The sequence below is a fragment of the Pezoporus occidentalis genome, unplaced genomic scaffold, assembly GCF_034315485.1.
Source record: "Pezoporus occidentalis ecotype Australia unplaced genomic scaffold, CSIRO_AGI_Poc_V1 ctg63, whole genome shotgun sequence".
Classification (NCBI taxonomy): Eukaryota; Metazoa; Chordata; class Aves; order Psittaciformes; family Psittacidae; genus Pezoporus; species Pezoporus occidentalis.
This window is the reverse complement of record NW_026915977.1, coordinates 3,140,472-3,154,905: the sequence shown is the minus strand read 5'-3', so window position 1 is coordinate 3,154,905 and position 14,434 is coordinate 3,140,472. Positions and strand designations below refer to the sequence as shown.

Here is a 14,434-nt window from a genome sequence, read left to right as displayed (position 1 = left end):
AGTATTGGTGTCCTCAACATAAAAAGGACATGGAACTGTTGGAACATGTCCAGAAGAGGACCATAAGGACTATTAGGGGGCTTGAGCACCTCCCGTACGAAGACAGGCTGAGAAAGCTGGGGCTGTTCAGTCTAGAAAAGGGAAGGCTGCGTAGAGACCTCAGAGCAGCTTCCAGGGTCTGAAGGGAGCCTACAAGGATGCTAGAGAGGGACTCTTCATTAGGGGCTGTAGTGCATTTAATGCACTATAGGTAATAGGTAAAAGGCAATGCATTTAAACAGGGGAAGTTCAGGTTAGATATAAGGAAGTAGTTCTTTTCACTGTGATGGTGGTGAGGCACTGGCACAGGGTGCCCAAAGAACTGGTAAATGCTCCATCCCTAGCAGCATTTATGGCCAGGTCGGACAGAGCCTTGGGCAACATGGTCTAGTGTGCAGTATCCCTGCCCATGGCAGGGGGGTTGGAACTGTACGATCATAAGGTCCTTTCTAACCCAAACCATTCTATGATTCTATGAAGTATCAGCCTTCACCCCACACCAGCCAGAGCCTACCCCGGGGTTGGAGGAGGAAGAGAAGCACGCTGGGACTTGCCAATTGACACGGGGCTTTTCATCAGCAGTTTTTCTGACAGGGAGCCAAGACTCCACTTACTATAAATCAACAATAACTGCCTGACTCAAACAAGCATCTGTTATTTACTCTGGCTGTGCAAGCCAATCCATTTGGCCTTACACAGAATTGGTGTATAGCAAAGAGACATATCTGTAAATGATTTACTAGGGGAAAGACATGCCAAACTTATTATCTATTATTTGACAGTCCCATTATGGTAACAGGATGCTGTTGTACTCTATGGCACAGCCCTGATTCTTCCCTGAACCAGTGCTGACAAGTTCACTTCTGGCATGTGTGATGAAGGAGGGAAAAGAGACTCTGAAAACGCACAGGATAATGCTAGAATTAACTGAGAAGCAGTGTTCAGACACTACCAGGTGAGCACCCATCAGTGTGGGAACTCCACTCGACACAAGGATGACGTTAAGCACAGGAGGGGAACATCACAGTGAGATGAACCAGAGAGAGAAGCCTTCCACCCCCATTGCTGGCCACCAGCCAGGAACTGCACTACCTCCTCTCCCAGGGATGCCATCACCTCTAACAACAACTGTCAATGGTGTGTGCATGTGGTGCACTGAACAATTTATGTTAGCACCAAGGAAGAATGATGATTTGTATTGGTTCATTAGGAAACAAGTCAGATGGCACATTACATTACTGGACAGGTAGGCTCCCACAACAGAGACTCTCTCTCTGTTGCCAGGGAATCATAACTGTTAACTGCAGTTAGAAACCAGGTACTGCTGACCCACAGCACAAGGAAATAGTTGGGCCAGATACTTCTAGATGCTAATTACCAAGGAAAGACGGTGCAAAGAGCTTGCTGTTGAGAGGGAACATGTGGGTTCACACATATCTCTGGAGAGCCTGGCACTACAGAGCTGGACATGGAAAAGCTGCTTTCTTAAGAGACAGGGTGAAGCACCATGGATGCCAAGGACAAAGCTCTGTTCTTAATGGACAGATGGTTCTGCTGTTTTGTGAGTATCAAGAGAACTGACTCTCTAAAAGGGATACAGAAGAGGAAAAGCATCCCTAAATTTGGAGTTGTGCATCTCAGATCGTAGGAGGGCTGATGGGAACTTAGTGCACACTTGAGTGTGAAGAGGAGAAGCAGGAACTGACTGCTCCAGGGTCTTACTGGGTCATGAAGATAATCGGCCATTGAAAAGGACTGTGTTTTGGCAAACTGGTTTGCACACTTTTTGAAGGCAGCCGTAATGGGAAAGACAAACACGGGACAAAGAAATTTATCCTTGAATTTTCTCCTTTACTAGCTTAAGGGACCTTAGAAAGCCTCTGCACTTTGTTCCCACCACTCTTGCCTCAGTCCTTTTGACCTCACAGGCTGTCCAAGGCAAGGCTGCTGAACTTCTTTCAACCAGAGGAGAACATATCGCAATGCTGCAAATGCCTCCAGCATCTAGATGTTAATAACTTGGCTGCTGATAACAAGAACTCATTATTAGCAGCATTTGACTCTCCGGCTACTGTGGTAGAGAAAGACAACACCTGGAGGTGGAAGTGATTTTCCCTTCTCCCTCTGTATGCATTACCTTCAGCCGCCCGTTTGAAGAAGACTTTGCAGCTACCACAAGTGAGGGCTCCATAATGGCACCCAGATGCTTCATCTCCACAGATCAGGCAAGTCTTTTGAGGTGGAAAGTAATAGTCAATGGGCAAGACATGTTCATGGCCAGTCTCCAACCTGCAGCATAAAATAGAAAGAGAACAAAGGAAAGGGTCAGCAAATGGGATCAGGACAAGCCACAGGTAAGCACAGTGGATGGTGCTTGTGAGAATGATCATGGTAAAACCCAATGTTTCGGTGATGGGACAAGCCAAGCACCGATCAGAAAGGGGACAATCAACAGCTAAGCCAAACCTCACTTTGACCATGCAGAAGACCACTCTGGGGTGCCCCTCCTGACACTGCCCCTAGGTAGAATATGTGACAAAGTACAGACACAGTGACAGCACAGCCTAGAAAGAGCAGACAATTGGGACTGGCTGTTGCAGTGTTCATGTAATTTGGGCTCCAACAGTGACGCCAGTACATCAAAAAAGGTCTCTCAATACTCATTAAGCTACATGAACCCATTTCATTAAGGTCAATGTTACCACTTCACTAGAGGTTACTTTATCCATTTGATTCTTAATTTAAACAGATGTTCCCAAGCTGTCAAACCCCCTTAAGCTCTTCTTTTCTTCTTTGTCTTGCTCCTTTTCTACCTATTTCCTCTTCCTTTTTCAGATCTACCTGTTGCCATCACTCCTCTCCAAACATGTATTCCTCATGCTTGCCCCCATCCGCATGCCTAAACTCTTCCCCCTTGGCTGGTACTTGTCCCATTGCCTCCATCCTGATGCGCATTGCCACCCACTTGTTTGATCAGATCCATGGAGAAGCTGCTTTTCTGGAAAGCACAGCAGCAGGAGAGGTGTTTAGGATCACAAGTCAACACACACCCAGGCAGTCTGGGGAGCAACAGCATTTTAAGTTATTTGCTAAAGCTCCCTTTGTCTCAAAACACTAGATGAGGCAATTAGCTTCTAACAGTCAGTAGGTCACCGCAACTTGGTCAAAATTAGACCTGCTTTTTGTTTCTGGTATTGTTTGACTGCTTGCAGGTGAGCTCTTACTAATCAAATTAAAAGTGAATGTGTTAATGCCGGGACTTCTCAGAAGAAAAATCTTTATAGTCAGAAAAGCCCAAGCCTCATTTGGGCCAACAGTATGAATAAACCCAAAGTCCACCGAAACAGAAAACAGCCCCGGCAGAGATGGCAGCCAGAACCCACACCATGAAGTCTTGCAAGGGATCAAGCACCATCACAGACTCCAGGGCAAGGGAACACTGTCCTGATGTGAAGCCCTTCTGTCCATGGCCAGTGCCTCTCTACACCCTGCAGGCAGCTTTGTCCATGAGGGAATGACAAAGGCAAGGGGAGATCTCACACACCGAAAGAGCAGCAGCAGGGTCGAGGTTTAATTAGGAAAGATATGTGTTTTCTCTGTGCTAACCACCAGCTTTTCTACCGGGGTTTCCACCTCTGCAGTGAGTTACAATGCACAGCACCACCGCCCTGCACTTGCCAGGCTGAGATTGCAGTGGGCACTGGTCCCCTGCCTCTCCTATCCCTCTCCTACCTCTCCCCCATCTCGTTTCACTACTACCCAACCACAGGGAGATCCTGCAACGCGCACTCACATATGCAGCAGTCCTGAGGATATCGGGATTTAAAACAAATTAGAGTGAAATAGCTTTAAGAACAATCATTCTTAAGGAGAACTGTGGCAAGGACAATGATACACCAGTGTAAGGGCAGCTGCCTTGTTATCATCTTTTTCTCAGATACATTAATTACAGTAATAAGAGTAGCTTCTTTAGCCCAGACTATCTATACCCTTTTCTTCCTCCTCCTAAGAGACATAAACTTAACTGAGGAGAGAGAGGTTTTAAATGAGAAAACGTGTTTCCTCAAGAACAGATGAGGAACTACTATTCAACTGGTTTAAATCATGCCACAGGCTGAAAAATACTTCCCAGTGCAGACAAGACTTAAGGGACTGCTGCTGTTGTTACATGAACAACTAGCTGGGATGCTTAATCTCAACCAAGGACCAGTGCTGTTACCAGAGTACTGGTGCAGTTTGCCCCTCACGCAGGTCAGAACTCTTTGCTGAAGTATTTCTAAGCCCCTCACACCATGAGAGTAAAGTGCAAAATGGGACGATTATTGGTGAGATAAAGACCCAGGCTCACCACTCTCCTCCAATCTTGCTGTCAATTGTGTCCTTCAGGAATTCTGCTACCTTTGTTCTTCACAAGAGACCTATGTAGATCCTACCTACCTACCTAAATTGTAGGTTAATAGCTGGAACAGCAATTTTATCCTCTGTTCTTAAGGTAAGAAACATTTTGGGCGATTTCTCATCTTTTTAGCTGTATCAATCAGAATCAGTGACTCATCTGTAGATGCTTCTCAACTATCTTTCCTTGACAAATCTCAATTTTCCAAGGCTTCTCTTGAATTACTGATTAAATGGAGCAGATACAGTTGGCTGCAGCCTGCCTACCATAACTAAGTCCTGATGCAACTAACATCTCCATGTCTCACCCTCCATTTCCTCCCGGCGCAATCCCACTGCTCTGCAGTGCCCAGGGCACCCTGCTTCCCCCTGCACCATGGCTGCACGAGCACCCAGTGCAGCACAGCCTTGGCACTCAGCTCAAGGTGCTACCATAGAGCAAACACTATTATGAAATAAACAGCAGCAGATATAAAAGCTTTGAATCACAGAATGGTTTGGATTGGAAGAGATCTTAAAGCTCATCCAGTTCCAACCCTGTGTGACAGGCAGGGACACCTTGCACTAGCCCCATCCAACCTGGCCTTCAACACTGCCAGAGATGGGGCAGCCACAGCTTCTCTGGGCACCCTGTGCCAGCGCCTCAGCACCCTTATACTGAAGAACTTCCTAATACCTAACCTAAATTTCCCCTCTGTCAGTTTAAAGCCATTTCCCCCTGTCCTGTCCCTACATGCCCTTGTAAAAAGTCCCTCTCCAGATTTCTTCTTGGCCCCTTTAGGTACTTATCCAGTCCTTTAGGTATTTCTCCAGCAATCTTTTAGATCCCAGCAGAACCAAATCTTTCCTCTAATGACCCATTACCTTTTTTCTCCTCTCTATGCAATCAGAAATGCGAAAAAGTTATCTTTTTTTTCCATAGGCCTTCCATGCTGTACTTTCCCTATTCTTTGCACCATGTATTTCAGATAGGAAATGAGAAAAAGTGACTCTCACAGGAGTAGCTGTTATGATGACAGAAGCAGGACCCCCAGAAGACCTTGGTGTATTTTTGAGGCTTAATTATTCAAAGCTGCAAAATAGGTTAGCCATTAAGGTTTGGGTGGCTTTTTAAACAGCTTTTTGAACAGCTGTTTCTGCATGAGATGAGCTGTGCAAGTACAAGCACACCTTCATGCTCGTGCGTGTGTAGTGCACCTATATGCCTCTACCTACAGTGGGTGCTGGGCTGAGCATCCCAGAGGTGCTCAGGCTCTTCCACAAACCCACATCTGCTTGGCCACACTTGTCCCAGCTGTCCCTTTACATGTGGAAACCAGAGGGAGCTGGTGACCCCAGAGTTTAACCCTGGCTGGGAGACAGCCTCCTCCACTTATAACACTCCCACCATCGGGCTTGACACCAGGCAGCCCCAGCATCTCACTGCACTGGGAGACTGGTGCTTCAGCAGCCGGGGAGCGGCTCAGCTGTAGGCTGAGCTATGCAGCATCCTCACCATTTCCAGCCCTCTCCAGAACCTTTACTACCAGCAGCCGTTGTCCAGAGAGTGGAAGGATTTGCCCGGGGATGTCCTTGATTTTAAAAAGTTGCCAATTAACCTTCTTTTTTATTTTTTGAGGGAAAATTGTAAGAAAAAAAAACAACCCATAGAACGCGAGCAACTCAGAGTGAGCTGTGATAATGGTACCCTTTAATGATCTATTTTCCAGTTTCTAGGAGACCTTTCAAGGGTGCTAGCAAAACACATTGGTAGCAACACTGCAATGAGACAAAAAACATGGCTTACAGGGATCTTGGGGGCATGTGGAACGGCAGCTTTCTGGGCAGAGCCCAGACACCCACCTGCATGGGGGTCCCATGGGCAGGTCCCATGCAAGGGTCAGGGAGGACCTTGCAATAGATGGGCTGCTCAAAAGCTTTCCCCCCAGTGCAATTTTTCACTCTATCAGTACCTGCTGATCGCACCCACCCCACAAAGCCACCAGGAACACCACGACCAGCCAAAACGAAGCCTTGAGCACCTCATGGAATGCTCCAGAATGCATGACTGTAGTTTGCATACTGCATGGCAAGTGTCACGGTGCCTCAGAAACCCAAAGCAAAGAGATAGTGTGGCACGGGCAGACACAACTGCTGCAGCGGTGACGTAGGGCAGAGATTCCAGCCCTGGCACGCGGCTTGAAGGCCAAGGTCAGTTCTGCTCGTAGTGGAGCATGGTGGTTTTCAGGGAAGAGAAAAAAAAAACCTCAGTATCTCTCTTCTGGCTATAGAAAGAGATTTTATTGTCCTTTCAGAAGGGCTCTCTGAGGAAATGGAGAGTCCATGGAGCTCCTGCCACATGCAAATATTGCTGAAAGAATAGGAACTATGATTCTGCAGTTTTTTGGTCAATAATTACTTTCACTGTACAGTCCAGATTTCACAACACACCCAGAAAAACAAGGACAATCATGGATAAAAGAGAAGCCAACCACCTTTTATAACCCACAAAGAAAGTTTCCACCTTGACAATACAGAGCGCACCCTACCCAAGAGCAGCCAAGGCACAACTGCCCTCCCCTGACAACTTCCAATTTATAAGAGACCACGAAAAAGTATGTGTGCAGCTTTATCTGCATAGTTTCTGCAGTCTACACATACCTGACTGAATAAGATTAACTTGTTAATCAATTCACCATGTTAATATAATACAATACATATTCCTTATGCTGCTTTCCATCACTCTGGCATACCAGAACAAACACAATTAGCACCTCCTTCGCTCTTCAATTTGACTACATTTTTCATGTTAAAACTACGCAAAGAGTTGCACCAGACCGAACTGAAATGCTGCAGTACTGTTCTTGACAAGGCTGTGCCTTCACAGCTGGTACAACCTCCTTGTGGCATCAGCTCACTTCCTGACCAGCTCAGACTGGAGCATCCCTGATCAGGATTTGCCTGCCCACCCAAGTGGCTGCCACGCACCCCAGCTCATCCCAGCCTAACCAGCCATCAGCTGGGAATCCAGGGTAGAGCACTGTTGGTCACACACCTTGTCCTCTGGGGAAAGCGTATGTACCTTCACAACGCCATATCTAAAAATCTGGCTGTCCATAATGCTCAAGAAGATGCTGAGCCATGAACTGAACAGGCACTTGCACACAAACTCGGCTAACGCAGAATCCTGCACAGTCACTTCAAAACCTGCCATTTCTGAGATACTGCGATGTTACCAGTTGTAAACGTTGCCTTTAAAATGCCACTGTCTGTGCACACCATTTTCAAACAAAGTATTAAAAATAACGGGCTTTCCATCAGTGAAGTTGCCTGGCTCACGCCTGGAGCGATGGATTCATGGGTTCACGGTCTGTCTATGAATCACAGCAAGGTGCAAGACCCACCCTTAGATAAGAGCTCAACTGTTTGCTTCAGGCAAGTATCTCCCATCATCTTGCACGGTCCTGTTTCACTGCCACCACCTTCAGCCAGAGCTGAACTGACTCTTCAACCCACAGCCACTAAGCCACACTGATTCCGATAATAAGGCCTGCACGGAAACTTTAGTGTCCAATCTGTTAAAATGCTTTGAGCAGTTTAATCTATAAACATGCAGCCTTCTACACTGAATTTATTTCCTTTTCCTAAATAGTCCTTGAATATGTTTCTAAACCTGCCATGCCTTGTTTTCATGTATAACTGCCAGAGGCAAAGGCAAGATAGCATCTCTTGAGAGAGCAGAGAACAACTCACAGTGTGAACCACAGGGACACGTCTGCGGTAAACATATATGGGAACTCGATCTTCCTCAGATTTAAATAAACATTAGCAGATGACAGTGGCTTCTCTAAATGTCCCAGGCAATGAGGGCAGGCAGAACCATCATGCCCTCAGGGAGAAGGTCCTCCCAACAACGGTGCTCCAGCTGAGAAGGCAGCAGGTAAGGCACCAGCAGGCACCAGGGACAGCAGCAGCAGGCAACAGCTCAAAGGCTGCTTCCCAACCCTAGGGGGCACAACCAACTTCAACACGCACAGCTGCACACAGCCATTCGCAAATCTCCCAAATTAAATTACCTTTTTTTCCCCTTTCTTTTCAAATACTCTATTTGCTCTTTCTGACAGTTTATTTTTGGGTCCCAGGCACAATCTGAAGCCCCACCTCTCCTTCTTGTTTTGCTTCCCTCTGCTGCACAATAAGGTGGCTCCAGCCTGGCGCTGCAGGGAAACTGGCTGCCCTTGGCCTATGGAGCAGCTTTTGCCACAGCACCCACGGGACTATTCCCAAACTGCCACCCAACCAGCCGAGTCACCGCACACCTATTAACAGGATGGATGGTAGAAGCTGTGACACAACCCAAACCACTGGGGCGTCTCCCAGTTTTAATGACCATCACTAACTCTCGGCTTCCAGTCATCCCTAAGAAGCAGAAAATGAGGCTGAAAAGGTGAAAGGAGGCAGGTATGCAAATACAAAGCCACACTGCAGCCTCTGCATCACACCAGTAGCCTGTGATAGGCTGCTGCCTGCATTTTGTACACAGAACCAAGACCAAAACTTCTGCCTCCAAACCCAATCTCCAGCTGACACATCAGTTTAGGGAAGATGAAGCACTTGATTTCCTTCAGGCAGAGGAGGTGTCTACAAAGAGATGGCATAACCGTATTGCAAGGTTACTTAAGATGGAAACTCACCTAATTATGAAGCATAAAAGGGACAAGAAGCAAAACAGGAGTAATGCGAGCAGGCTTCAGCCCTGACGAGCACCCCGAGGTCATTGCTGTGCGCCAGATTGTCCTGGCGACTGCAGAGACATCAGGAGCCTCCAAGGACAAGACCTTGATGTCCTCGGTGCACAGGGAGCCCGACTCATTTCCCAAGCGAAACAGCCTGTCCCAACTAATATCTTTTAGTTAGTTTAACCCACACCATAATCTTCCCTTCTCAAATCCATCTCTGCTGGCAAAAAGAATACATGCCTATATAGAAAATCACAAATAATTAGTTGATCTTGATCCATAAATTTCATGCTCCAAGAAACACAGCCATTGTGCCAGTCAGGGAGTGCTGGCCTACAGTCACTCCGGAAGCATCCTGGCTGTGGCTGTACTTGGCAGGGTATCTCAGGCGTGTAGTACAGCGTACTAACAACAGTCTGCTTTTCTAGAAGGCATTTCTCTTTCCCTCTGGAAAACTAAGCATGATGATATTTATTAAACACTCAAGAAAAAACGACGCGAGTTCCTTGGTGGCTCTTCACAATGCTCAGTCTGTGGTGCAGATGTCCAGAGGCAACAGAACGTCTCCCTGCCTGAGCCAGCTCGATTTCCCCAGCAAGAGCCACCCTCAGCATCCCATGAGTGCTGGAGCTGTGAAGGGACACTGCAGACTGCCAAAGCCATGGCTGGCCATGACAACAGCACAGCTCCTTGCACCTCGGATGGCACCCATGCAGCACTCCCTGGGCAGGAGGGGTTCTGCCAGGAGGAACCTTGCACGCCGGATGGCACCCATGCAGCACTCCCTGGGCAGGAGGGGTTCTGCCAGGAGGAATCCTGTCCTCTCCCAGGGCTTGCCAAGGGTGCACAATCACAGAGATCAGCAGAACTGGGGCTGAAGACCAGAGCTCCTCTCTCCACACACCCCGCACGTTCAGATTCATACAATCATAGAATGGTTTGGGTTGGAAGGGCCCTTCAAAGGTCATCCCGTCCAAACACCTTGATTAATGTTCCTTTTGTTTTTGTCGGATACGGATCTTAATGCCTGCACTGCATTTATAAATCAGAGAAGTAGCCCCTGCTCACAAAGCCTTTGTAGAACAATACCTGCTCTGAGACTTTTCTTTTCACAGGCAGGGAACAGGACCAAGGGGAGGCTTGCAGAGGCCCCATGGTCCCCCAACACACACAGACCTGCGTCCAGTGATGGGGCACAGCCAGAGCACCTCGTGTAAGCCAGCCATTCGGTCCCCAAGGCAGGGACCTGAGGAGCTCACCTTCAGCTGTGCCCTGGAGGACACTACCTGCTGGAACAGGGCTCCTAGCTGGACTGCTGAAAGATGTCAGGATTCATTTCCAGATTCTGATATTTAAAACACCTAATATTTTCCCCACTTTATTTGGCAGTGGAAATACTGCTATAGAAACTGGAGCATCAAGTTCTGCATTTTTATTTCTCTACTGGATGAAGCTTGAGTTGAAAACAGGCAGATGACAGACAACCAAGAAATCTAGAATTTAAAAATGAGAAGACCACAAAATACCACTAAGATTGGAGGCACCCAACTGGGAAGGCACACCATCAGAGTGAGACCTGCCAGCACAGGCAGCAAAGCAAACGGCGGCATTGCTGCCTTTCAGAGGACCACTGCTGCTGTCTCTCGCACCTCCCCGTTGCAGGTGAACCAGCACCCTCCTCCTCTTCCTCCTCCCAGCAAAGCACAGCAGCTCTGGGGATGGATGGGGAAGAGAGGAAGAAACAGAAACATCCAGCTTAGAGAGTGGCTCCTGCCTCCCACCCTTTGTCCTGCAGCACCCAGTACTGCAGCAGGATGCCAGGACTCGCCACAGTGGCTCACCCATCCATGCCAGCTCTTGTGCCATGCCCCACCGCTGACACAGCTGCAGCCAGTAGCTGAGAGCCTGCAGTGGGGGTTTTGGGCTGGTCTCAGTAGGAACTTCAGCTGGTCCCATAACTTACTGGCACAGCTGGGTTTATTTTTAGGCATGTTTAGACCAAGACTGCATCTTTGCAGAGACACAGCTGCAGGGTCATAAAAATGCTTTTCCTCATTATGTCTGGAAGCAGGCAGAAGCTGCATCTCCAAAATTTCTGTTCATCTCTGCTGGCAAACCACTTGTTTTCTAGAGGAGACTTCACAACTTACGCAATATCATCTGCCCACGCCCTCAAAGCAGATCATGCTTTGAGTCATCTCATAAGGAGTAAACACAGAAGTTATAATGAAGGTTTCACATATCTATGGTCTTCTTGGCACTCTTAGGCCTGATCTCAACAACACAACAACACAGAGGCAAATTCCTCAGCATTTTGCAGCAACTGGCCAACATCCACCCATGAGGCTGGACAGGATGAGCAGCGAGCTGTGCTGGTACCAATGCTGGCAGCAGCACACTCAGAAAACACAGGGCATCCCAGCCTGGCATGGACAGGGAAACAGCGCCTTGATGGTGGTGCACCCTTTAAGAGACACAAGGCACAGACAAGCCAGACCTGTCATTTTGGGAATTGAAAGCATTTCTTGGGACAGAGCGAGGGCAGAACCTTGCAGCAGCACCTCTTAGCTTCTCCCAGGGGACTCTCGTGCATAGGATGTACCCCTGAAACCACAGAGAGACACTGAAGTTTGCAGACATGCCAGCCCTGCAGGGCTGCAATGCCCTCGGAATGCTGAGGTGCTTGTGCAATCACTTAGGAGCCTGGCACCCTCCGCTTCGCCTCTACCTCGCTCCTCTGAGCAGGCAAAGAATGAAAGCAGCCTGAAATCGTTTTCTTTTAAGCCTGCCTGCAAACCAAAACACAGATGCCACATCTAATTTTAGGCCTCCTAGCCTTGAGAGCATTCTTTTAATTCTCTTTTTAAGCAAGCAGCAAGATAAGTCATCTTGGGACAAAGCTGCCAAAGCAGCCAAGCGCCCACCTTAACCCAGTCTTGGGAAGCCAGAGGGTGTGGGGAAGGCAGAGTCCCATCTTCCCCACCAGCCAGGAGCAAACAGATCACCCTGATCCCAGGGGAACCCACAGGACACACGGAGCCTCCTTTGTCAGCTGAGAAGCAGCACCCAGAGGGACTGGCCCACTGCCCTGCTAACCTCAGGCTGCCACCTTACCCCTGCCAGGATATGGACAACTATTCCAACTGGGGCCATAATTCAACTGTTTAAGCACCAAGGTGGCAAAACAGAGGGTGAGCTGAACAAAGGGAGAACTGCTGCCCCAAGGCCCCTGTTAGCTGCTACCCTCAGCCCAGTCTCATCCCACCCTCAGCACAGCTACAAGGGGAGGATGCTGCATGTGCAGGTGCCCCAGCACTTCCCTGCTTGGCTCCCCCTTCAAAGCCATCCTCTGAAATGGCCAAGAAACAAGGATCTGGTGTTTGGCACGGGCTCTGCTGTAAACAAGAATGGGAAAAATTCCCTGTGATGATATCATTTTTTTTCCTAATCATTTAAAGATGTTCCTGGGTACTTGGGAGAAGATTGGGAAGTAACACATCTAAATTTCTTTTCAAGTGGAAAATCATATTATCAGGGAAAGACTTTTCAACCACAGGGGGCACATAAAAACTAAGCAAATAACTGAAAGCCAAAAAACTAAATCCATGTGAAAAGGCTAATCTAACTGGGACAACCTCAGATGGTCTGAACCGTACGAGCACGCACAGGGACAAAGCCTGGAGTCAGCCAAGGAGGGGACATGGCCCTTGCAGGACCCACAGCTCCAGGCTTCAGACCTGAGCTGGACATGTCCCACCTAGACCTGCCTAGCTGCACGGAGCTGGTGCTTCCAGACAGCCAGAGAAGGGAAGGGAACCTGGAGGGTTAGTTCTCAACTTTGTGTCTGAACAGTGAGAAAAAGTGATGCTGATTTCACACCAAGCCCCATGATGCCCATGCACGGAGACTCACAGAGCCCCCTCCAGCTAGGGGAGCCCACACCAGCACTCCCTCCCACAGAGGGTACGGTGCCAAGCACCCATTTCTCCACATATCCTCCACAGAAGCTGTCTGCAGACAGACTGCTGCAGGCACCGGGGCAAGGGATGGAGATGTTATTTATACAAGAAGAGGGCAGGCATACAAAACCCACATGCTGTGTCCGAACGTAGAAGGGACACATGCCCACAAACGCACACACACATGATCCAAGAAAGAATGTAGATCATCCAAATAATATTCACACACAGTATCTCATTTTCCAGTTAAGGCACCTAATTGCCATCCAGACGAAAGCCATTAACCTGATTTGCACTTAAGTTACTTTTCTCCCCTTCTCTCTTGTCAGAGGGAAGAGGAGCTGCCGAGAGAGGCTGTCCAACCCTCCCCAATGGCACGTCAGAAACATGTGGATGCTGCTGCCGCCCGCTCCAGATAGACGGGGAGAGGGAGGAGGCAGGAGCCTTCTCTAGGAAATTACTGATACAAGAATTTGTGCCTGGGCTCTGTTCTCAGCACACAGGCCAAGGTCAAAGCATTTCTCCTGCCATTTCTAACCAGCAAAGAAGCGAGGGCAGCTGAAACATGTAACACCAGGCAAGCTGCTGAAGGCTTCGGTGAGAAAACACCAGAAAAGTAAGTGAAGTATTACCTTTGGAAGGCAACAGACAGCTCTCTAATGCCCTCCCCAACCAGTAGGAACAGAGAGGGAAAGCAGCTAAGTCCAGTGTGTTTTCACCTTGTCCCAGGGACTGAGTATATCCCACGGAGGCTCTAAAGTGTATTTTGGAAATCTGCAGCCTCCCTTCTGGCATTTATGGGCATTGCCAGCACATCAGATGGCCAGGGCTACAGCTTAACTCAACTAGAGCTTCACGTGAGGTGCTGACACCCCGGATAAGGCGGTCAGCATCCCGGGACACCATCCCAATGTCACCTGGATGAAGACTTTAAAAAAGATAATCATTACAGCTCTGGCCATGCCCAGCGCACAACCAGTGGCCAGGACAATGCATGGTGCACTGGAGCAGTTCTCCACATTCTGCATGGCATGACCAGGGCTCTGCCAGCCCAGGCACATGGGGAGTGTGTCCCAAAGTCCATCTCTCTGTGGTGCAGACCCATCACTAAGTCATGCACAGTCACACATGCCAGGCTGCTTGCCCCAGCTGCTGTGCAGGATGGCTGCTTGCAGCGCTCCCTCGCTCTTGCAGCAAAGGATGCCCTGCACAGAAACTACTGGTTTCCCAACACTGGTGGTGCTGCACTGTCTAAGCCTTATTTAAGACATATTTCTTGCTCTCAGAGTTGTTTTGGGAGCAGCAGCCACCCTGCCTGCAATC

At 48.5% G+C, this 14,434-nt stretch overlaps 2 protein-coding genes across 2 annotated transcripts in view; one reads left to right on the top strand and one right to left on the bottom strand.

The window, feature by feature from the left end:
* The window catches only part of OPHN1 (oligophrenin 1), a 159,193-nt gene that overhangs the window by 97,582 nt on the left and 47,177 nt on the right, over window positions 1–14,434 (top strand). The window lies entirely within an intron of this gene.
* AR (androgen receptor) overlaps window positions 1–14,434 on the bottom strand; it is a 52,890-nt gene that overhangs the window by 26,710 nt on the left and 11,746 nt on the right. Inside the window, exon 2 of the mRNA XM_062640039.1 lies at window positions 2,177–2,328. Coding sequence (XP_062496023.1) covers window positions 2,177–2,328 — 152 coding nt within the window. The remainder of the gene's footprint in view (window positions 1–2,176; window positions 2,329–14,434) is intronic.